The sequence below is a fragment of the Dasypus novemcinctus genome, chromosome 3 (genome assembly GCF_030445035.2).
Source record: "Dasypus novemcinctus isolate mDasNov1 chromosome 3, mDasNov1.1.hap2, whole genome shotgun sequence".
NCBI lineage: Eukaryota > Metazoa > Chordata > Mammalia > Cingulata > Dasypodidae > Dasypus > Dasypus novemcinctus.
The window spans coordinates 37832379-37858651 of record NC_080675.1 but is presented as its reverse complement, the minus strand read 5'-3'; the positions used below and the strand labels follow the sequence as shown (position 1 = coordinate 37858651).

Below are 26273 nucleotides of genomic sequence, written 5' to 3'. Positions count from 1 at the left end.
ATATCTAGTGTCTTATATCTGTCTTTGGAATGTCATTCAGGACAATCCTGAGTTCTGAAAATGCCCCCATATTACACCTCTTTTTCCCTCTCCCTGTCTTTAGCAACTCCAGTAGCCACTTGTCTTCACATCAATGGTTTAATTTCTTCCATTGCTGTAATCACAATAAGTCTATAGTAGAATACCAGTAAGTTCACTCTAGTCCATATTTTATTCCCCAATCCTGAGGATTCTGGATGGTGATGCACACTCTACCTCTAATTGAGAGGGAGCTTCAATCCCATATGGCTGATGGATGGGACTCTCTTGCTTGCAGTTGTGGGCTCTTGGTTCCTTGGTGTGGTGGTTGTCCATCTTCACCTCCCTTTTAGCTGTCCTGGGTGAGTCCAATGAACTGGAGAGTAGATGTTGCAACTCTGCTGAGGTTCAGGGCCCAGCTGGCACTTGGACAGCCCAGAGAGTCAAGTCTCTTGGACGTACACCTACCAATTCCAGCACCGTCTAGCACATAGAGGACAATAGTTATTACAGTGATAAAGGCAAAATGTCAAAAAGAATTTTTTTGATATTTTTCATTTTTTTAATACCCTAAATTTTTTTACTTTATTTTAGTTTGAGTTTTTCTAAATTATTGTGTATTTTATTTCTTATGTTTAAACCTATCATTACTATCTCATTTTCTTATTAATTGAATTTGGCAATATTCTTGGTTTCATTTTTGATGTTTTGGGTCACAGAAGGGTTACAACTATGGCAAGGAAGGATAATTGGTGTGGGGTGTCAGCAATGGGAGATAACATGGAAGGAAGTTCACCTGGACATACTTATAAGGTATATAAATATGTTCAAATGTTCATGGGGCATTGCTACAGTGAGTAGAGATTTGCACAACAGCCGAAAGAATACTGAATTCCTGTCCTGGGAAACTCTGCCACGTTCTCTAATGGAACAGCAACAATTCCCCAAGTACAGGGGCAATGACTAGTGAAGAAGGATGGTCCATTGATGGGCCCTTGATATTGACGACTATGCTTATGAGCCTTTTCCTCTTGAAATTGCAACTTAGCCTAGTGTTGTAGAGTGCCTAAGAGTTACCTTCTGAGAGCCTCCATGTTGCTCAAATGTGGCCTCTCTCTAAGCCAAGCTCAGCATATAAATGCCTTACCTTCCCCTCAGTGTGGGACATGACTCCCAGGGATGAGCCTCCCTGGCACCGAGGGATGACTGCCAAGCACTGGCTGGTGATGCAACTGGAAGAAGACCTTGAATAAAAGGGGGAAATGGTAAAGACAAATGAGTTTATATGGCTAAGAGACTTCAGAATGAGCCAGGAGGTCATCAGAGAGGTAATACTTATGCACATCTCAACAGGATCTCATAGACAGCCAAAATAGATACTACCCCAAATAGTGAGCCTCCTGAGGGCTCTGGAGACACCCGGTGCTATGGTCATGGCAGATAGCTCCTGAGTTTGGTGCCTTGTCAGTGGGCCTTACTTTGGAGTTGTGCTCCTGAATGTGGCAGAGTTGGCCTCAGATGTGACTACTCCACATGTGCCACTTCTATCCCTTTTATTGAACCCAGAGTCAGCATGTGTTTTGAATATATTCAAGCCAGGTAGAATACCTATTCTAACAGTTGTATATATTACCCTGAATATTCTGCAGCTCACTTCTGTGTGGCAAAATGACAACTGCTAAAGGCAGAATGTGAAAGACCCACATTCTAGATAAAGTTATGTTTAAAGAAGACCCATGGAAGCAACTGTGGTCAAGGAAGTATAGCAGCCTCCCCACAACTATTAGCACCAATTTCCTTCATATTGGACCTCACATAATGTCTAGGTGATGTCTAGAAAATACTAAAAGTTGATCTGAATAATTTAGCCAACGAAAACCTCTCTAATAGGTTGGATTGACTTTTGCCTTTAAATCCTTATGCAAAAGGATGTTTGAAGAGAAGAAAAACCATTATTTTTTTTTCTTGAGAGCTGTTTTTTTTTTCTTTTTTCTTTTCCTCTTTCTTTGGAAGCTTTGCAGTACTTTGCTTCCATCTGAGCCAGAAAACTGTCCATTTCTTTTCCCCAATGCTTTTGTCTGCTCTGAATGACTGCTTTCAAGTTATTCATCCCTTCATCAAGCCTCAGCTCCTTCTGTTGTTTTCTGTCTCTTTAGCCTCTTCCCAAGCCTTCTTTTTCCTTGTGTTCATCTTTTGCTTCGATTCTTTGACAAAGACGTTATAGGATGGGACCTCTCCAGTGTCCATGGCTTGCTGAAAGATGTTCCTTTGTGTACTGCACACACAGCACAAACTTCATTGGTCCATGTCGCCCTTGAAGTCCAGATAGACCTGTTTAATATCAGCCAGCTTTTCTTTTCTATTAATTTCTCTCCCCTTCTCTCCCCCCCCCCCCCCCCGCCCCAGTTGTCTGCTCTCTGTGTCCATTCGCTGTGTGTTCTTCCGTGACCATTTCTATCCTTATCAGCGGCACTGGGAATCTTTGTGTTTCTTCTTATTGTGTCATCTTGTTGTGTCAGCTCTCTGTGTATGCAGCGCCATTCTTGGGCAGGCTGCGCTTTCTTTTGCGTGGGGCGTCTCTCCTTATGGGGTGCATTCTTTGTGCCTGGGGCTCCCCTACACAGGGGACACCCGTGCATGGCACGGCACTCCTTGCGCACATCAGCATTGCGCATGGGCCAGCTCCACACGGGACAAGGAGGCCCGGGGTTTGAACCACGGACCTTCCATGTGGTAGGCAGACGCCCTATCCATGGTCCAAGTCCTCTTCCCTCAGCCAGCTTTTCTTCAGAAACTGTATGTTTTTTTCCAAAAGCTGGAATGCCCTCTAGAGATACCTTTTTGAAGATTAATCTCCAGTACACTTACAGTTCTGGTCTTGGTTGAGCACAGCAGAGTCTTTGTCCACTGTTCCCTGCTCATCATAATACTGCTCTCCACTCTTTGTCACTTAGTACGGAGTAGACTTTTCCAAGGATCTGGAAGCGGTGGATAGCGTCCTCCTTGTCACCCTTGCCTTCCTGGTTCAGTTGTACCTGCACTGACACCTTGTGGTAGTAGCTTCGGACTTCTCTGGCGAGGCCTCGTGCTGCATGCCTAGTACCCGATAGAGGTTGACTGTGCTGAACACTTCCTCACACAGCTCTAGCAACCCCATGCTTGGCACAGGGCCATAGCCAGCAGGGGCCTCTGTGAAAATAGCCTGTCCTGCAGTCCCAGCTAGGGGACCAGACTGTTTCCTTTTCCCACAAAAAGGTTTTAACACTTTCTATTAACATCTAATATTTTAGTAATGTGTGTTTTGACTTTATTTTAGCAACAATATATCATATAACTCATCTTTTGATATTTAGTTATAATTATTTTCATTGGCTGTATTATCATGAATCAAGTATGTTGGTTAAAATTAGGTTTCATCAATAATGTTTTGGGATTGCTTAGGCAGGAAAAATGTTTTTAAGCTCAAACTAAGATATTTTCTAATGTTGACCAATCACTTTTACATTAAATATTCTTTTATAATTATAAGGCATATCTTTAATAATTTATGACTAATGTTGCAAGAACAAAAAGGTATATATATAGGCAAATTAGATGTGACAGAAAAGTATCCTGTTTTTTCTACCCTATGTTGTTTTTAAAAAATCATTTTTCTTTTGGACCATTTAAACTTGTCTGCATGATTCAGCAATACTATTATAGCTATTTTTTGCATCAGTTACCAGATTTAAAAAACACCCAGAGTGGAAAGATTTATGTTTGCTCTATTATTATTTGTATCTTTTCCTGAATTTCTTAACCTCTAATCTTTTGAGAAAATTATTTTAAATATGTTTGGCCCACTGTTCTGTAAATGTGCAACAGGACCCTATTATAATATTGTTAAGATACTCTTTTGTTAAAGAATATTACTTTATTCAAAGAAAAGCTAAATCTTTTCCATAAACAGTTTGAGGACTTTTGCTATACATATAAATGGGAAGTTTGGTATTTCGTACCCAAATATCACTGAACGTTAGAAAAGGCAAAGACCAAACAACTGTAAATTAAAGCTTTTGTACTTTACTAATAAACTTAATTATCTGATTTGTCCAGTTTACATGGTAGGTTAGGAAGAGCAAATTAGTGGAAGAGGATGGGTGCTTGTAGAGACTTAAGCAATAACAGCAGAAGAAATACATAGCTAACACTAATGAAGGAGCTGGACTAACTTTTCCTTGTCTCTAGTAGAGCTGTATCTCACCTGCTGGACCCTATTCCAAATAGAGATATTCTATATAAGTATAACATTCCCAGTGGGGCATGGTTTAGTCTTATTCATTGGGACTGCAAATTATAGTGTTGCCAGTTCATTGTGTAATCCCAGCTAATGTTAAAATAATTGCTATAGTAAACATTGAAAAGTAATAATGATGATAACGACAGTGGTGTGGGGTCGTTAATTGAAGGGCAAACTATATTTCTAATTTAATAGTGATTAAGGAAATGTTAGTAGCATAACTTGGTACTGTATTATAGTGTAATGCAATAGAAAATATATATATATGGCTGACCCTGATTCATTAAGAAAAGATTATATTTAATTTTATTGTGAAGAAAGCCTATGCACAAAATAGCATAAAATGTTTGTTAGATGTTGTAAAACAGGTTTTGGTCTTCATTACTTGAAAAATTGTCTTCCCTAAGAGTAATATCAAGAAAAAGAGGTATTTTTTTGATGGAGCAAATAAGTGTATAGAAAATCCAAAATCTTGTCATGCCTGATTTTGTGAGAAGGAACAGATATTATAGTATTTTTTTTAAGGCGGTATTAGGGATTGAACTTGGGACCTCATATATGGGAAGCAGGCGCTTATCCACTGAGCTACATCCACTGCCAATTGAGAGTTTGTTTTTTTGTTTTTTTTTGTTTTTGTTCTTAGGAGATAGCAGGGATTGAACGTGGGAAGCAGGTACTCAACCATTTGAGCCACATCTGCTCCCAGATATTATGGTATTTTTCTTACTAACAGTGGAGGTTCTGGATAAGGAATCAAATGTTTGGTGGCGGACTTGGCCCAGTGGTTAGGGCGTCCGTCTACCACATGGGAGGTCCGTAGTTCAAACCCCGGGCCTCCTTGACCCGTGTGGAGCTGGCCCATGCGCAGTGCTGATGCGCGCAAGGAGTGCCGTGCCACACAGGGGTGTCCCCCACATAGGGGAGCCCCACGCACACGGAGTGAGCCCCGTAAGGAGAGCCGCCCAGCACGAAAGAAAGTGCAGCCTGCCCAAGAATGGCGCTGCACACATGGAGAGCTGACACAGCAAGATGACGCGACAAAAAGAAACACAGATTCCCGTGCCACTGACAACAACAGAAGCAAACAAAGAAGATGCAGCAAATAGACACAGAGAACAGACAACTGAGGTGAGGGGAGGGGAGAGAAATAAATAAATAAATCTTTAAAAAAAAAAGGAATCAAATGCTTACTTTTAAACACGGCCTCTAATAAATGGCAAGACATTAATATTGATGCTATAATATTTCAGAATTTTTTTGCAATCTGTGCCTCAATTTCCTCATATTCTAAATAATAATAACTGTCTGGGCCTGCCTCATGGTTAATCATCAGACTAATGAGCATAAACGTGATGAGTGAGTGGTGAAATGTAGGTTAATTATGTAAATTAAAACTGATGCCTTTTAATCACATGTAAGGGAGTTTGCCTTTCAAATGTATATCATTTCAAATAGATGCTCTTCACTAATGACCCCTTATTAGGTGAAGCTCATAAAAATTAGTGGAAAATTGTGTCTGAGTGCAGTGTTCTGGGAGAGGGTCAAGAGGGTCAGTGTATTTCAGGTAATTTTCAAATGATTAAAAAATATTGGGGCACCACTGATGAAAATAAGTGATTCTTAAGATATATCTTTTAGGAACTATTCTTTGTGAATTATAACTCCAGGGTATCCTTTCATTTCTGAAAAGCATTCCATCTATACAACTATAATTGTTTGGCTTCTAGGATTGTGGAAAATTTCAGTATGGATCTGTAATTCTTTTTAACTCTAGATAAAGCTAATAATTTTGTTTTTGTTCGTCGTTGTTTTCTTAATTGTTAAAAAATAGGATAGTCCTTCAGAATGTTTTCACAAATAGAATTGATCCTTAAGTTGTGCAAAAGATTCTCCCTGTTCTTTGGCATCCCAGAAAATGACTCTTGTGAGCTTTTGTTTTTATATTAGATAACATTCTTGCATGCTGATATTAGCATCATTCTTGGCTGACGTGGACACTAAGAATTTAGAAGGAGATGTTTAGATAAATGTATTTCATGCGTAGGCTTAATATTGCTACTGTAATATTTTAGTTACTTTATTTTGCAAAATCATTTGAATGTTCATTTATTTACATAGTAATTTCATTCATAAGTAAAATAATATTTTAGAATGTAGAAACATTTTAGAATGTTTACAAATACATTTTATGTTTCTGAGATGTATACATGCTTATTTCATATTTTTTAACTTTTTAAAGTTTAATTTCCTAGTTATATTTTACTTCTATTCGGAGTACCAAAATACACATATTTATTTTCATTATCCTCTTGAAATTACTCCTTCCCACAATAAACCTTCCCACTGAAAACAATACTTTTCTTAGCTTCTTCCATCTAAATTTTCATTAAACTCCTTCTTATAGCAATTGAGTTATAACAAGAATCCAATCATAGCAGTACATAATAACCAGAAAAAAACTCATTACATATCCATCTTTTCACTAAGCAAGCAGCTATAGGATTGACATTGTTTTCAGTGATGTCTTTATTTATTCTCTCAACTTTAAAATTTTGGGGATATATATATTTTTTTATTTAGAATTTGAACAATCCTTAACAACTACCTCATCAAATTTTGCTCTTTTGCATCCCAGCGATCCTGAAAGAATATTGGTGCCTTTAATATTTTCCATGTTTTTATTCACAAAGTACAATAAACTGATGGGCTATTATGTAAATATCTCCATATAAAAATAAATAGTTGCACTAAAATAATTTATTATAAATATATAGAATTTTCCTTAATTCATTGAGATAAATGGGAAGAGCCAAATTATCTGAAGTTCTCTCTTAAACTTGGTGTGATTGTAAATTCATTTCTATGAAGTAGTCTGAACACAGAGAAAGGAAAGATTAGATAGTCGAAACTTGTAGTTTTGAAAAAATACAAAAATACATTTAAAAATTGTCTAAATATATGCTCTTGAAAATATTTGATATCAGCTTTGTCATTTATAGCTTTTTTTAAAAAAAAATTTATTTTTTATTTCTCTCCTCTACCCTGCCCTCCCCCCGAGTTGTCTGCTCTCTGTGTCCATTCACTGTGTGTTCTTCTGTGTCTACTTATATTCTTGTCAGCGGCATCGGGAATCTCATTCATAGCTTTTAAAATCACTTAGGTATTGGTGATTTTTGTCTCCTCGCACATGCATAAAAATTAGTTGTACCTAATGACAATGGAAAGAGTGTTAAATTTGCACTGTTGGTATTTTATACTCTTACTATTAAATTAATTTCATTCTTTTTTGCCAGAAGATACTGGTTTTCAGGGAAGCAGATGTGGCTCAAGTGATAAGGCTTCCACCTTCCATAGGGGAGGACCTGGGTTTGATCCCTGGACCCTCCTGGTGAAAAAGAAGAGAAAGTGTGCCTGCACAGTGAGCTAGTGCCCGCTTGGCAAGCCAAGTACCTGCATGGTGAGCCGAGTGCCCACATGGTAAGCCAAGTGCCCATGTGAGTGCCTGCATGGCGAGCCGAGTTTCTGCTCAACGAGCCAAGTGCCCATGTGAGTGCCCACACGGCGAGCCGAGTGCCCATGTGGTGAACTGAGTGCCCGTGTGGTGAAGCAGTGCCTGTGCGGTGAGCCAAGTGCCCGCGCAAGTGAGTCATGCAGCAAGATAATGATGTAACAAAAGAGAGACTAAGGGGAAAATCATGGTGAAGTGCAGCGGAGACCAGGAAATGAGCTGGCGCAATTGACAGGGAACCTCTCTTCACTTCAGAGGTCCCCAGGACCAAATTCCAGTGAATCCTAGAGGAGAGAGCCGAGAAGAGAAAGCAAAAAGAGAGAAATAGATACAGAAGATCACACAGCGAATGGACACAGACAGCTAAAACAGCAGGGTGGGGGAGGGGGATGGGAAGGGGAAGAATTAAGAAGAGAAAAAGATACTGGCTTTTAAGCAGTGTCAAAATACCAACCTCAATACCAGGTGTGTTTTTTTGTTTTGTTTTTTAAGATTTATTTATTTCCTCTCCCCTCCCCCCCGGTTGTTTGCACTCACTGTGACTGTTCATTGTGTTCTCATCTTTAGGAAGCACTGGGAACTGAACCCGGGACCTCCCATGTGCGAGGGAGGTGCCCAATCATTTTAGCCACATCCGTTCCCTGCTATTGTGTCTCTTCTTGTGACATCTCACTGTCTTGCTTGTCTTCTTCAGGAGGAACTGGGAACTGAACCCGGGACCTCCCATGTAGGAGGCAGATGTCCAACTGCTTTGAGCCACACCTGCTCCCCAAAACCAGTTTTAAAAGTATTTTTCTCCTCCTCTGTGTTTCCCTAGTTAAAAGATTTTTTCCTTTTCTTTCTCTTTCTCTTATAAAGTTAAAGTATTCAGAAAGAATTTTACTACATTGCCTGTGATTGAACATCCTGAATATGGAGAGGTTATTCACCTTCAAGATGACAAAAGAAAAAAACATTTGCCAGTTTCTCTCGGAGGTTGACATTGTCTAGGAGGAACAGCTTAAGGTTCATGGATTCTAAAGTGAACCTAATTGGTGGAGAATTTCTTGAGTAATTTCGTTTTGTAGACCCAGTTTGGCTGCCTTGTGAAGTGATTCTCTACAGTAAACAGTTTTCATTTATTTAACATTCATATTTCCATTCAGATCTGCATGGTTACAGAATATATGGGGTATATAGGCTAGTAATAACACATAAGAATGTTGCAATAAGATGGTAATTCCCCAACTTAACCTTACTGATGTCTTAAGAATTGTGAGTAGGAAGACGAATTACTCATCTAATTTTTCATTTCTTCTCTCAAGTAGCTTGTTTGTTTCTTTGCTTTATTTCACCCTTAATCCCAGTGATTTCTTGCCAGTGTATGTGTTCTTTGTGACAATGCTGGCTGCAGTTTTTATCGTGTTTTATTGCTGTAATGATGATCAGGAATAGGCAAAATATACAATGTGATTTGTAGATTATGGTTAAAAAAATACTTTGTTTTGAGCATTCATTGTTTAGTTTATTACTTTTCACTTGATTAAATGTTTTTTGTTGTAAAAAAAATTCACACGATTTTCGTTGTCTGGCTATAACTTATGTGATTGCTCATAGCAAATTATTTTTAAGGTTTAAGGACACTTATTTTCCCTTGGCTCTAGCAGAGCTTGACTGCCACTGAACCCTACTCCAAATAGGGGTGTTCTGTATACGTAGCAGATTCCCAGCAGGGCATAGTTTAGTTTTATTCATTGGGGCCATAAATCATGGCATAGTGTTTTTAGTTGAATATGTGATCTTAGCTGTTAAAATAGGTGCCATAATAAATATTGAAGACAAGTCTTCTAACCATGGGTACTGAATATTATTAGGCATTAATCAAGACTTTTTTTTTTTCCTATTGTGCTTTTTTCTTTAAAAAAATTAAGTAGTATTCGATTACATATAAAACTGAACTGGAATTCTGATTTCATGGTGGGGAAGTCTTGGAAGATGGAGACAAGGATGTAGTTGCAGTGTTTTCATTTTCTTTGTACCTAGGAGGTGGTTTGGATAAAAGATATGGAATGTCTGCGATCTTGGAGGATGAATTAGTCCCAGAAATAGTATATATAGATTCGTGATCGCTGTCAGCGGCACCGTGCCTTGGTCCTCAGGAGCTGGGATCCCATAGTTAAAAATACTGTAATATGAAAGTACATTTTCATTGGGAAGCAAACCATTAACTCCAGAACTTTGAGTTACTGCGGAAGGTGAAAACTCAGGAAAGTAAGGAGGGGAGGGGTTAGAAATAATATCACCACATCACCTCTCCCATTTTCTGAGGGCCAGGAATCTGGAAGTGGCTTAGCTGGGTAGTTTTGACTTAAGGGTCTCTCCAGATGCTGCATTCAAGCAGTTGGCCAGGGCTATAGTCACCTGGGCCTGGTGGATCCACTTGGAGGCTCACTCATAGGACTGTAGGCAGGAGGTCTCAGTTTCTTGCCTTGTGAACCTCTCTGAACGGCCGCCTGAGTGCCCTTGTGCATGACCCAAGAGAGAGCCACCGTGCCTTCGATGACATCAAAGTCCCACGCTTCACTTGTCCTTCATTCTGTTTATCGGAAGCCAAGACTCCATTTTAATATATTGTTCAGTGGGTGTTTAAACTTCCATCTTGATATGTTTCCAAGACACTTAAGTGTAATATGTAATGATGTAATATGTAGCTATTTTGCAAATAGTGAAATATAAATGGGTGTTATATAAACAACAACAAAAGGTGTTTTCTGAAGAACGAAAAGTTTTGACTAAAAATGGACACTAATTTGTCTTTTCGTCTCAGTACTTTGGAATAATTAGCTTTTACTTAAAATTATAACTATTAAGTCTTCAGTAGAAAGAAGATAACTGTTCAGTGATCACCTCCTGTGTTTTTTCCAAATTCTTAATAATTTTTAGTACATTTTGTGGTTCAAATTATGCTCTCTAACTTATATACTTGGCAAAATTTTTCTCTTATTTTGTTTGAAACAAAATGTATACAACTAGAGGGAATATTGCAAAGTTTCTTAATGAAGTTGGATTGTCCTATAAACTGAATAATAGTCTCTTAACAACTATAGAATAGAAATATTCAATATAATTTTACAAAATGTCTTGAACTGAATTTTAAAATAATAATTTAAATTCCATTTCCCATCTTAACCATACTGGTCTCTTAAGAATTAATTGTGAATAGGAAGACCAACCACTCACCTAATTTTTCATTTCTTCTCCCCAAGTAGTTTGTTTTCTTCTTTGCTTCGTTTCACCCTTAATCCCAACGATTTCCTGCCAATATTTATGTTCTCCTTTGTGACAATGGTGGGTGCAGTTTTTATCGAGTTTTATTGAGTTAATGATGACCAGGAATAGGCAAAATGTGCAATGTGATTTGTAGATTGTGGTTAAAAAAAAACCAAACAGGCAACCTTGACTTCATAAAGCAGCCCTGTTCAGTACAACCATCTTTGATGATGGAAATATTCTGTATCTGCACTGTCCAATAAAATACACCCTAGCTAATAGTGGTTATTGAGGTCTTGAAATGTAGCTACTACATCTGAGGAACTGAATTTTAAATTTTATTTAATTTTAATTAATTTTGAATTTAAATAGCCACATATAGCTATTGGCTATAGTAGCTGCTTTTTTAGACAGCACAGTTCTAGATGACCAGATTGAATCAACATTATTTGTTCCCGTTGGTCATACATAATTTTTTATACATGTAGCTTTTATTCCATGACTAACAGGTTTTTTTCCAATTTAAGGGAATTTTCATTGTTTAGAAGGAATGTTTCTGCTCTAACTTGTTTTGTTTTTATTCACATTTAGTATCAAACTATCCTTTTTCAAAATCAAAATGATTCCCAAAATATTTAGTTCACTAGGAAACACAGTATTGAAATGGATGAAATCATTTTAGATTTTGCTTTAGAAACCAAAATCAGTCAATTAGTATGGCTTTGTAAAATTTTATGTAATTCTATTAAGCTGTTGTTATGATTGTCTCAGTTTTGCATACTTTATTTAGTATTGACGTCATTATTTTTGGATTAAGCTATAACTTTCTAAGCTTACCATTTTACTGTTAATTGCTTCCTGATGTGGAGGGGACCAGTATAAGGGGTGTAGCATTGAATAAAGTTTGATGCCAGTGAAGGACCTTATAGTTACGATTTATTCATGCTCTCTTAAATTGAACATTTAATGTACTAGTTGTATAATCTAGCAGTGGTTTCATTTAAGGCTGCCAAAATTGACAAGGTAGTGTCAAATAAACTTATTTCTGCCTTTCTCCTCTGGTATCAAAAAATGAAGTACTATCTTTGCTACTTTTACTACCTTCACAAGAGTAAGAAATTAATGTCCCATTCCTGTTAGTGGAAACTAGCAGGTGTTGTACTTTTAAGGGTATCTTAAGGGGAAATAGAGGAATATGGAATTAAATAAATGAGATTTTTAGGAAAAGATTTAAAGCAACAGGGATCTTAGAAGATTGAAATTGAAGAGAAAATGGTGAGCCAGAAAATAGATTAGAAACATTATTTTTAAAGAAGCTTAAATAAATGACACATTTTTGTGTGTTACCTAATACCATAGTTTAACGGCATATATGAGGACAATTTGGATCAATTAGACAAGCTTCCTTTACCTAGGAGGGTGGGAAAGCAAGGGAAAGACAGGCTCAGCTGCTATTTACATTTCTGACCTAGGCTCCTATTTGACCTAAGTCTGTCTTGATGCAGCAGCACAGGCCAGCGAGGAGGCGGTGTCATTTCGCCGTGAACGCAGCACATTTAGGCGCCAGGCAGTGAGGCGCCGGCACAATGCAGGGAGTAACCCTACCCCTCCTACTTTGCTCATCGGATCACCCCTAAGGTATGGTATTTTAAAATTCCACCAAGTTTAGCATGCATGTAACAGACTTTCTAACCTGTTCTGTCAATGCCAAGAAGGCATGTGAATAGTCTTGTTTTCTCTTTATCTTTCAGGTTTTCTTCTATAATTATAAGCTCTTTTACGTTTTCTCTGCATGTGACCATGAGCCTATTGCATAATGCATGCCTTACGTTGCACTGTTTAAACAAAATGATCAGATTGGTTTAGCTCATTTTAAATTGCAAAATCACACTAGGGTAGCTATAGAAATGTAAACAGAGGCCTTAAATCAGCTTTTCATATTTTTTCACTCCAAATTAATAATGTGAATGCAGTTTCTTTCCCAAAAGTCATCACTATTCAATATGGGAAAATACAGGACTGAGGAGTGAGCTTATTGAAGAATAACAGATCATTGACCTTAGTTTGTTAAGCCAGTTTGATTATTTCATTATAATATGATATATTTTCTTGTACATGCTTAAAAAATGGTGTCTTTTATTTCATAATCACCCGAACATGGAACGAAAATATCTACTTTATGGCAAAGTATGGTCAATTATATATATATATATAATATATATATATGTTGAATTTCTCAATACCTGTATTGTACTAAACAAAAAAAATTTCAAGTATTCCTAATTAAGAAAGCATCCTTTCATAACAATAGGAATAATTTCCCACTAAAATTTTAGTATTTTATTCTTAATTGTATCAAGTTTAGAGTCCATGCCTTGAACTAGAAATGTAAAATCTATTCAAGAGACTTGTAGTTTAAGACTACAGAGTGCTAGTGATGGCATAATAAGTTGAAGAGATAAACCCCTGTCAATGCTAAAACCTTGTTTTTGACAATAACAAGATCCTTATTTCTTTTATATATTGTCTTATCTATATTCCCCTGTGGTTTAAGACTTGATTATTTTTTAGGATTTTTAAGTTATAATCAGAAACTTTATCTTTTGTAGGGCATATTTCTAATTATTCCTGAAGTAATGCTTAATTCCAAAAGAATAGCAGGGGTTAGTATTTAAAATATAAAAATGGGGAGGCAGCCATTAAAACAAGCATTTGGTTTAGAAACCTTTCCTGAGCAATTCTGCTTTTTGTGAGCCCTGCTCTTCTATTTCCTGACCACCTCCTTTCCTTTGCTGCGTGAAGGAACTTTTCTTTCTGCTGATAGATTTGGGGCATAGTCCCAATATGCTAAAGAAGCTCAATGTTTCATTATACTTTTCCTGTTTTATTTCTAACAACTTCCTTTTGTCTCTTGAATAATACTTGCCATAGACATCTCCTTTGGCTTCCTACTCACTCCATGTTGATGTTCCTTGAACTTTTTTTTTTAACCTTCTCTTTTTAGTCCTTAAAATCTTTTCATCTTCACAGTAAGCCTGCTGGATCTCACTCACTAGGCAAATAAAGACAAATTAGGTTTTTCTCTGCATGGTGGAATATTGAAGAGCTGGGTGCTGCTCCAGCCAATCATAAAATTCCCCTTGTTCTTTTAGGGTTTCAAAAACACCATCATTCAAATGCGGATATAGTATGAAACTTACTTGTAAAGAGCCGAAATTAGAATTTTTAGAAAGTAGTCTTTCAGTAGTCAGCACTTAATTTTTGCTGAGGGTCCACGGTATATCTAGTACAAAGGTTGCATTTATCTTAAATAAGCTGACCTGATCCTGGGATGAAGAAATATGAAACTTAGCTATATGGAATTAGAAGAAACACTTAAATTATTACATTCATCTTTTGTCATTGCAAAGATAATCAGATAAGGTAAATTGCTGTTATTTCTCATTATGAGTTACAGAATAATAATCTCATTTAAATAAATACAGGATATCATACTCATTCAAAATTTGAAAAACTTGTCAAAAGAAATGTAGTAGATGCGGGAATTCTGTAACTACTGGCTAAATAGTAAAGTCTAATTTATTGTGACCTTTAATGAATGGTTTAAGTAATTTATGATCTAAAAAGCACGAAGGCTCTTGTGGAATTTGGTAAAATTTATATCTCCAAGGATTGGAGAAGAATCATCAATTTCTTCACAGAGAGCATTGGCATGTATTTTGTAATGCTTGTTGGAATATCTAGTTTCAGAATTATTTTGAAAAGTATTTTTTTCATTAAGATGGCCTTGTAGTTAGGTTTTGTAGTTCCTTGATAATTCTTACACTTACTAGAGATACAAACAAAGACAAATACTAAAAACTTCTGTAATACTGAGTCCTAATTGTAGTTCTGTATTTATCTGTATTTATTTACCTAACTGGTATCTTTTATAACTTTAGTTAATGGACTGGAATGAAAAATATTGGTGCATTTGGGGGAAGGGGAAAAAACTTTGTTTTCCTAGATTTACTTTTAAAGATAGCATAAGATTGAAAGATCTATGATAAATTAAGATCATAGTAATAAGTGAGAGTTCATGATTAGAAATTTATAGGAATCCTTTTGTGGTGCTCAGGATTCAATCCACCAGATATTTGTTGTTCATGTACTGTTTTCAAGACACTCTTACGGGTGTTCTATGGAATCTGAACCTGCATAGGAATAATGTGGTCATACACTTACAAGAGTTTACATTTTAGTTGGGAGACACATACAAAGATAATTAATAGTATAAAGCAGAAAATGTCAAATGCCAAATAGATGATACGGAATGGAGGAAGGATGGACCAGGACCAACCTATTTTTCTATAATTTAAATTAGAACTGTTAAGATTGCATGTCAGTTATATGCTATTGATATCCAATAGTTATAGACCTAACTTTCTACCTTTCCTTTATCCTGTGTTGTAAAATAGTTGTTACTTTTCCTCAAAACTGGTAGCTCTCGCATCTAGTTGATTCTATAACAAGATTAATTAATGCCAATTGTTAACTTAAGGTGCCACCTTTCTGCAAAAATGACAGACTTTGTTTTTATTTTTGTTGAAGGGCTTTAGGAAATAAGGGCATAAACATTTTGTGACTAGCTTTTTATGTTAAAAAATTTGACATTTACAACCACGTAGATTTTGGCTAATTTCCTTTGTTTATTTGGAGTTGGTTTTCATGCTTTACCTAATATTTTTTAAATCTTTTTGTATATTTGGATATATGTTGTGGATCTCTGTGTTTAAGATTAGTATATTTTCAAATATACTCTGTTCACCTTAAAATACATTTAACTGTTACATAGCACATTGATTTATGACTTTAAATAAAAATAATTGGTAGAGAAATTGGTTGAATACATACTTTTTAAAATTCTCCAGACTTCTTAATCTGAAGGGGCATACTGCACACTACTTGAACTATTTCCTTACCATTTTCTTGGTCATTTTCTACCTTATGAAATTTGTTCATTTTGATAAAGTTTGTAGATAAGTTTCAGTTCCTTCCGAGGAAGAATCACATATCTATAATATTTATGTATGGAAGGTACAAACGTATTTGATTACGTTAATTCCCAAGATCATCTCTTGATTTATGTTTACTGTACCAAGATTCTAGTACAAAGAAGTTATTAAATACATACTTTTATAGTTAAGGCTTAAAAGATAATGCCTGGAAGAATTGACAAATCAACATTTTACAGACATGTTGTTTTCATGTTACATGTGTTCCTATGCTCTCCTGAGCATGTATAGTAGTTTTTCATTGGCTCTAAAAGATGCCTGAAAAGTTAATGTTCCAGGGAGTATTGTTTCTTAGAACTTTCTGTGATGGTGGAAATGGTCAACACTGTCTAATAATGTAGCCAGTAACTACTAACTGCTGACTATAGCAGTTACCAACTACTACTTAATATAGTAGTTGTTAGCTACCATGTGTGACTTTTGAGCACTTGAAATGTGGTTGTGTGACTGAGAATATGAAATTTTAAATAATTTAAATTTAAATAACCATATGTAGCTATTGAATTGAATGGTGCAGTTTCTGAGTGTATTCCATTTCTATAACTACAGGCTTAAGCAATACATACAATGTTTTCTGCATAGCCTTTTATTTCATGGTTATTTCAACTTATAGTTTCCTTTTCAGTATACAGCAGATGAATCTGTTCTTTTAAAGGCATCAGGTAAATTGTTACATTGAATTCAGAGGACTAGAAAGAAGTTGATAGACGTAAAAAATGAATGGGACCACAGTAACATTCTTTTTCCTGAGAGACCTAATTTAGTAACAGACTCCAAGTTTGTTCAAAGTAAATTTAAATTGACATTGAACAATGTGTCAAGAATGATGTATAATTGTACTTAAAATGTTTTCATGAGTTTCATCAGTTTAAATTTGATTGTTTTTTACTAAAAACATTAAAATTCATTGTTCATATTTTTATACATAAATATATAAAAAGATAGAGTTAATATAGTTTCTTAATTTTAGATATATGATTTTTATAATACTTTTAAATAAATAATAAACTTACCATAGACCAATAAGTGTTTTAAAAATTTTATAAAATTGAGAAAAAAAATAGAGACTCTTATCCTTTGAGAAATCGCTGGCTTTCAGACCTTCTTACAGGTTTTCTAGAATGATGACTCCTTATTAATGTGGTTAATATTACAGTATGAATTGGAAAGGAAATAACAAAATTTTTTAAGGAATCATTATTATGTATAACTATGGCCTTATTTCAGAAATACATAGATCTTTCATAGATAACACTTTATATTTTTTTAATCTTCTGCCATCATCCCAATGGCCATTTGCATACCTTTAGTTGAATCAGTGTTTGCTTTTCTGGTCCTCTTACATTATTTGTGATTTTCTTTTGATTCAGCATTGTCATCTTAGTTGCATTTGATAAAGATTCTTAGGTTTTCAATTGCATAGAAATTTTGTTTTGTGATTTTGAGATGCTTAAATATTTGTAAGATCAATTCTATAATTACAAGGGAATACATAAAAGTGCATATTTAACTAAAAAAATAGTGTTTATCTGTTGGAGTCAACTGCAACCCACATATATTGAATGTACTCATGATTCTGGCTATTTTCTGTTTCCTTATACTGGAACTTAGTTGGATAGAGGTAGGAAAAAGTTACGGATTAATTGATTTAACAAATGTGCATTAAATATTTACTGTGTTCACTCAGTCATTATGAATCAGATTTGTAGGGATCGGCAGAATTAATCCAGCAGTGTAATCTGTATATTTTACAAATCTTGTTGGCTCTTTTGTAGGTTACTGAAACTTTTTCAGTATTAACTTCATTCTAGCTATTGTTTTCTCTTTTCTTCCCTGTAATTCTTCCCAATCCATGTTTTTTCCTAGCCTTCAAGATGGTCAACAAGGCCAGCAGTCCACAGCCCAGGTCAAAGTCCAGTCCCGCCCCCCTTCCCAGGCTGCAGTGCTCAGTGCTAGTGCCTCCTTGCTGGTGAGAAATGGGAGTGTCCACTTAGAAGCATCACATGACAATGCATCTGCTGTAGGCGGTAGCAGTTTGCACGATGAACTTGGTATGCAGGCATTATGTAATCTTGGTGGTACAAAATTTTAATGCAGCAGATAATGGTTAATGATGGTATCTTTCTTCAAGTAGCTTCCTTTTTTGAAAGTATGCACATGGGTACTTTTTATAGGATTTACTTTGTGTGTAAGGAAAAATTGAATTTTATTTTTTCCTTTTCTGTTTTTCTCTATTCTTATCCTACATTTTCTTTTGAGTATGTCCATTATTAATAAGTATTTAAAAGTATTAATTTTCACCCTTTAGTGTTCCTTTACAAAATGATTTTGGCAGTTCTTTTATTATCAGGCATTTGTACCCTGTGGAGAAATGTTGGTTTATATATATATATTTTTGGATGAGTTTGTCTAAACCTTAATTTCTTTATCATTGTGTTGTAAGAAAGGGAAAAATGCTTTCTAATGGCCTGCGGCTTCAGAATCTTTTCTATGTTCTGTATTTCAAAATCAATGTTTATCATCTGATGGACGACTTACTACTATTCGAAATGCAATACTCTGAGGACATCATGGCTCTGTAGTAGTATCAAACAGTAACTTTATAAAGCTTCTTTAATTTTTTCTGTTATCACCTCTGTAAGTATCCATATAAATTATTAAATAGTTCTCAGAGGGCGGAGGTATAGTTTGTAACCTCAGTAATGCGTATCCACCCAAATAACTGCTTTGTGTGTTATTTAAGGATGGTATTTTGTACTGATTTGGTTTCTGCTCTGCACAATTTAGCTTTCTTGTGCTCAGAATGCAGATTAATAATGATATAAGTAAATATAATGACAGAAATCTTGTTATTCAAAAATACAATTTGGAAGCATAACCTTGCCTCATTGTGCTTTTGTTTTATCCATGTTATAATTGCCTTTCATTCATAAAAATACTTTGACTAGAAGGATATGTGGTTAAGATGCTTAAATTAGGTATAATAAAATTTCGTATGCTGTTTCTTCATTGACTCTTTATATTATGTAGAAATCCTTAGATATTAATAAATATGCAGATAAGCATATCAATGAAAATAACCATGTTTAATAAACCTTACAGAAATTTTTACATGGTCACCTAAGATATTTATAACATTAGAAGGTATGGTGACTTCTAAAAAATAGAAGACAATAAAACATTTTAGTTTTAAATGTAGATTGCTTTTGAATTTGTAATTTGGAGAAGTAAGGGAGTCTGTGTAGAGTGGGTGTTAAAGAGAGAGTAGGATAGACTTCAGGTAGCTACTTTGACTTAAAGCAGTGATACTTTTATAGTTGCAAATATACTCAGTCAAGTAGTAATATCTTTATATTATCTGTCCAGAGTTCCTACAGACAGATGTATTCATTTGTGAGTATAAAATTAAAGACACTATCACCATTGCCCATTAGTTTTACAGTAGTAGATTAAAATAAAAGACTTCATTTGGACCATTTTGGATAAAGCATAAAATGAAATAGTAGATGATTTTCCTCTATTTTCTCTATAAAGATAATTAGTTTGCTCAGCAAACTTTAATTGCAAAGTTCTGTCCTAAGTCCACATGCAGATTATTAGAAATACATACATATAAACTCTCTTGTCAATTATGAAGATAAAAAAACATTTCTGATTATAACTGACGTTAGCATCTGCTGGTGGGTATTCTCCTCAAATTTGGATTTTATCTTTTGTTTAACTGCTTTTGCATAGCCAGTCCTTAGCATATGGTAGCTGAATTCTACCTAATTGAAAGCTTAGTAAAATTAGCACAAACAAGCAATCAATGGAAAAAGTATACCTGTTCCATAATAAATTAAGTTGGCCAAAAAAGATTCTGAAAATGAACTGTAGCAGAACTTAAAGGAATAGATAGAGACACTGATTTCTATGATATATCCTTCTGGAATATTTTGTTGCATGGTTTAAGTTTCTGAGTTTAATAAGCAGTAGTAAGATTATTTTGTATGAGGGGATTTGAATGTTATATGCTAAAATATCTTGAAATTAGCCATGATATTCCCCAAAAGTATGTATTATTTCCGAAGGATTGCTTCCTCTCAAAGTTAGCTTCTTCAGTTGAAAAATTTTAACTACACAATTTTTACATGTGGAAACATAAACATTAATAAATTTATATACATTCATACATACATATGTATGCACTCATGCATACGTATATGCAAAATATGTACATGTGTAAGTTTGAGTGTATATCAATGTATGTATACATACACGATATATTTATAATGATTGTGTATTTACTTTAATTTCCATGCAAACTTAGTAAAAAAGGTTCAAATGATGTAAGTGACAGATAAGCTGTTTTGTATTTTTAAAAGATTTATTTTATTTATTTATCCCCCCCACACACACACACACATTGTTTGCATTTGCTGTGTATCTTTATTGTGCTGGTCTTCTTGTCAGGATGCACTGGAAACCGAACCCAGGACCTCCAGTGTGGGAGGGAAGCGTCCAATCACCTGAGCCACCTCTGCTTCCTACGTTATTGTGGCTCTCAATATGTTTTTCTTGTGTCTTGTTGAATCAGCTTACCATACCTGCCCATTGCATCAGCTTGCTGTCGTGCTCATCTTCTTTAGGAGGCACCAGAAAATGACGTGGGGCCTCTCGTGTGGTAGGCAGGAGCTCAATCACTTGAGCCCCATCTGCTTCCCTGACAGATAAGTTTTGAAGTCAACATCTTTGAGAAGGAAATTTCTATCAAAGAATTTAACGTTCTTTTTTAAAAAGACAAATATTGGTGTCCTTTGATCAGACCTTCATTGGACTTATTTTCCATTGATTCGTTCTGTTTTCTGAATTAAACTGCAGTTATACTAAATAAATCAAGCTGTGAATTAATGCCCGGACAAGTCACATGAGAGACTCTAAATTCAGGTAGTCTTGAAGTTCTACTCTATATCTACTAAGCTCTTTATAAAATTTGGTTATCATTTGTGACTTTTTATATTAGTCTTGCTTCCTCTGGTAAACTAGACCAACAAATGGATGCAGTGATTAAACACACCATTATAGTTCATTGTCAAACTCTTAACATGTAATATAACATCTTGGGAAGCAGATGTGGCTCAAGTGATAAGGCTTCCACCTACCATATGGGAGGACCTGGGTTCAATCCCTGGGGCCTCCTGGTGAAAAAGAAGAAGAGAAAGCATGCCTGCACGATGAGCCAGGCCTGCGTGGCGAGTCAAGTGCCCGTGCGGTGAGGCAAGTCCGCACAGCAAGCCAGGTGCCCGAATAGCAAGCCAACTGCCCTTGTCGGTGCCTGCTTGGTGAGCTGAGTGCTCACGTGGTGAGCTGGGTACCCACAAGTGTCTGCATGGTGAGCTAGTGCCCGCATGGCGAGCTGAGTGCCTGCACAGCAAACCGAGTACCCATGCAACAAACCAAGTGCCCATGCTGTGAGCCAGTGCTCACACAAGTGAGTCATGCAGCAAGATGATGACTCAACAAAAGAGAAACGGAGGGTAAAGTCAAGGTGAAGCACTGCAGAGACCAGGAACTGAGGTGGCACAATTGACAGGGAACTTCTCCCCATGTCAGAAGTCCGCAGGATCGAATCCCGGAGAATCCTAGAGGAGAGAGCCGAGAAGAGAAGACAGAAAGAAAGAAATAGATACAAAAGACCACACAGCAGATGAACACAGACAGCAAAAACAGCAGGACAGGGGAGGGGGAGGGGAAGAAAAAAATAAATATATATGTATATAACATCTTAAAGGAAATGTTCTGGATAAAGTCAGATGGAGTAGTAAAATTTGCATTTGCTTTTACTGTGTATGAAATAAGTAGTGGTCAGTGATGAGGAATATATTTTGAAAAACTATAAATAAAATTATTTCATTTTCATTTGAGAAATGAAAAGTTTCTGACAGGAAGTTTTGTTTGTCAAACAAAATATATTAAATATCATAAGTAGTGTTCTAATTAATATAAGAATTTCTTAATTTGATTAATATATTAGAGGTTTAAAAAGGGATGCTTGCCTTAATTCCTTAGTTTCTCTTGTTTCTTTTTGTACAAGAAATTGTAAAAGAAGGTATTTTTTGAGATAGTCTGCTTAATGAAAAACTTTATTAACTTGGAAATATAGTCAGAAATACTAAGCTCTAGAGGAAAGGAAAGCCGGCACACTTCTTAATAAGCAGTTTATAGCAGCTATACATTATTAAGCAGAAATATGATTTGGAGGCTTGTAAATGTTTTACTTTAAAAAGCAGAGACTCATAAGGTCTATAATTTAGTGATTTTTATTACTTAAGTGCAGTGTTTAAAAAAGATTATATGCTTTATATTAATATGCTACTCTAGCATTTTGGGCTATGTCATAAGTACTTCATTACTATAAATACAGTTGTCGGGCTATAAGGTACATGTCAACTCCCTATGTTTTGGTGGTTATTATATATTAGAAAAGTGAAGTATAGACTCCCTTATAGTCTTATGCCTGCAGTATATGGATGAAAATACATTCATCTAAGCAAAACAAGTTATATACTTTTTACAACAACCTTGATTTTGTCTTTTTCTTTTGTTTTTGAGGGAAAAAATATGCTAAGTTCTGGACTCTATGTTTATTTTTGGTCGTGGGGAGATTGTGGGGTGGGCACCAACATGTATATATAAATGAAAGCAAGTTTTAAAAATTGAAGCAATAAATAAAAAGTGTTTCTTTAAGTCTACAAGGAAGTATAAAGAAGGTTGGAGGATATATTCTGTATACTTTCTTTTGGTAAAATTAGAATGGGCTTTCCCCATTTTATTACAGTAATACAAGTTTATTTTAGAAAATTTAGAAATACTAGAAAATGAAGAAAATTAAGTCATTTATAATTTCATCCTCCAAATACTGCTATTAACATTTAAAATGTTTTCCTTCCAGTCTTTTTTAAGATTTATTTTGCACCACCCACCCACTGCTGCCCTTGTCATTTACGCTTGCTCTCTGCTCTCTGTGTCCATTCGTTATGTACTCGTCTTCTTTTTAGGAGGCACCAGGAACTAAACCCGGGACCTCCTATGTGGGAGGGAGGTGCCCATTGGCTTTTGCCACCTCTGCTTCCTGTCCAGTCTCTTTCAATGCACAAATGTATATACTTTTGTAAAATAGAGTTGAGATCATGTTGTATGACTTTTATTCATTTCACATGTCTGAATATTTACTCATGTTATTAACTTCCTAAACTTTTAAAAAGGGGCTACATAATATTTTGTTGCTTAGATCTTCATGAAAGGCAGTATAGTATAATAGACTCTAGAGCCTGAGTTGCTGGCTTCAAATCCAAGCTTTATCACTTTAGCTATATCACCTTGGGCAAGTTATTTTCTCTTCTTGTGCTTCAGTTTCTTCATTTATGATAGAAAGGCAATTATTATACCAGCTTCATAGGGTTATGGTAAGGAATATATCTATTGGAATATATAAAGTGTTTAGAGTAGTGTCTGGTCATAAGTCTATTATATTATTATTATTATTAATAATAATACTTTTTATTACTTATGCTTTATTTAATCAGTCTTCCATTATTAACCTTCAAGATGTTTCCTATTGTAATAAACACTATATTGAATGTCCTTGACATAAATCTTTCTTTCCAACTTTATTTCCTTAAAGATAAATATATAGAAGTAGAATTAACAGTTAAGAAGAATAAACATTATTGGGGCTTTTGGTATATACTCTTAATCACTTTATAGAAAACTTGTACTGGTTTACACTTTATCTGGCAGAGTTTGAGGTTGTCTTTTATTTCCACAAATGTTATAAATTAAAAATAAATCTAGAAAAATTTTATTTTATCCTACTCCTGTCTTCATCCACTGGATAATGCTGAGAAGTTTATTATCGTTACCATATGAGAACTACTAGAATATTATTGCAAACGGTTCTGGATGTCTGAACTGCCCTAGGAATTTTGCAGGATATAACAGGGACAGATTGAGACAGATTGGTAGTCAGTGTTATATAGAATTCATTGATTCCCTAGATTAGATTGCTTTTAATCTTAAACATTAAGATTCTAAATTAATGTTGATGAATACATGCATTAGTTAGAATATAGGTTAGTTTCTATAATGGAGAGGCCCCCAAATCAGTGGCTGAAATAAAAGTCTATATTTCTCTCATAACAGTCTAATGGAAACTGTTCCTGGCAAATGGGTTGGTTCTTCATCTTCCACATGTGGCTTCCCTGCCTGGTGCAGAGTGACTGCTCTAAGTTGTTGACATTTCCTGGCAAACCAGAAAGAGGAAGTGGGGGCAGTGGTTACAAAAAAAGTCAAAGTCAACCAGCCTCATCTTTCAGATTGTGACTTAGAAAATGTACCTGTCACTTTCTCCCACTTCCACTGGCCCATACATAGTCACATAGCAACTTCTAGTTTCAAGAGGAGTTGGGAAATGGCTCTAGCTGGGTGGCTTCAAGGAGGGGAATGTCCTATTAGTAGTCTAAATGTCCATACTAGGGAACTGATAGAAAAAATGGTGGTGTAACAACATAGTATAATATTCAGAAATCAGTACAGCTGTATTAAAAGTTATGCCTTTTAGTAATTTTAAAAAACAGTAAATTTCACAACAATATGTTTGAGTATGATATATTTGTCTTGGGACAAAATACATATATATATAAATATTGTTCAGAAGGAAACAAAGTGTTCCTGGCAGTGACTTTCTCTGGGAAGTAGAGGAGCTTTCTTCATTTTATGTACTACTTTTGAATCTTCTGATGAGTAATATTTTTTTTCACTCAAGAACAAAAACAAAACAACAAATACCACTATCACTCTTCAAACTTTTGATTAGCATCTTGTGGGAATTTCACCGACAACATGATCCTCATGCTTAGACTCTTATGTGACCGGTTTTTTTTTTTTTCCTTACATTTTTAAAATCAGTTTTACTGATTTATAATACAGGTACAATAAATCTCATCCATTTCTCATGTACAATTTGATGAGTTTTAACAGATGTGTACACCCATGAAATACTCAAATCATGGAACAGACTATTTCCATTGCTTTCAAAAGAATTTTTATGCCCCCTCGCAATTCTTTTCCCCCTCTTCCTCTGGTCCTAGGCAACTACTAATCTGCTTTTTGTCATTATGGTTTTTCCTCTCCTAGAATTTCATAGAAATATGATTATAGACTTTATGACCTTTGTTGTTGTATGTGTTAGTAGTTGGTTGTTATTGCTGAGTGGTATTCCATTGTATGAAATACTGTATATTGTTTATACATTCACCTCTTAATGGGCTTTTGTGTTGTTTCTAGTTTTTGATGAGTGGGAATGAAGGGATACACAGTTTTCAATAATGTTTTTATATTCCCTCAAGGAATATATACAGTATTTACATTATTTCAAGGAATGTATACACTTTCCAGTTGTTCCATTCTTGGTAACACTTGCTATTGTTAATCTTTTCCATTTTAGCACTAATGGGTATATAATGGTATCTCATTGTGGTTTAAATTTGCATTTCTCTGCTGACTAATGATGATGAGCATTTTTTGGTGTGTTTACCATTCATATACCTCCTTTTGTGAACCATGTCTGCTCAAATCTTTACCATTTTAAAAATTGGGTTGTCTCTCTTCTTGCTGAGGTGCAAGAGTTCTTTAGATACAATTCATTTGTTAGATGCAAATTACAAATATTCCATTCTGTGGCTTGTCCTCCTGTTTACCTGACCAGTCTTTAATGTTATCAATATCATTGTTACGGATTATTTTACTAAGATAAGAGGGGCTTGACCTTATGAAATAAAATGTGAGCAGATGATGAAATCATAGCAGACTCTACCTTGTATTTCCGCTTTTGGAAGATTCAGCAAATCTGGGGTTTAGGCACCTGGAATGGTATCTTAAGGGAATTAAGGCATGTTGTGCTGAGAAAGAACTAGAGAACAAGAAGTCCATGTCAGTAAATTTCTTTGAGGGTTTGCAAACAATGGAGATACCTGCCTGTCCTTACCATTCCCCTAAGACGTTCTTCTAAACCAACCTTTCTTTTTATATCTTCCCTTTTCCTTATTCTTACCCTGTCTTAAAAACTCTGAACAGTTATACATTCCAGGAAGATGGACTGGTTCTAAATCCTGAAACCTGAAATTAC

General features: G+C 35.4%; 1 protein-coding gene and 1 pseudogene across 6 annotated transcripts in view; one reads left to right on the top strand and one right to left on the bottom strand.

The window, feature by feature from the left end:
• Window positions 1–26273, top strand: part of PCNX1 (pecanex 1) — a 171693-nt gene that overhangs the window by 66219 nt on the left and 79201 nt on the right. For 3 of the 6 annotated variants that reach the window (XM_071213836.1, XM_058293179.2, XM_058293177.2), the window contains 2 exons: window positions 12560–12692; window positions 17975–18159. The exons of 2 other annotated variants lie outside the window; for them this stretch is intronic. In XM_071213836.1, coding sequence (XP_071069937.1) covers window positions 12560–12692; window positions 17975–18159 — 318 coding nt within the window. The remainder of the gene's footprint in view (window positions 1–12559; window positions 12693–17974; window positions 18160–26273) is intronic. One more of the 6 variants, XM_058293178.2, reaches the window with a different exon arrangement.
• Window positions 1928–3175, bottom strand: LOC139438089 (dnaJ homolog subfamily C member 9 pseudogene; annotated as a pseudogene).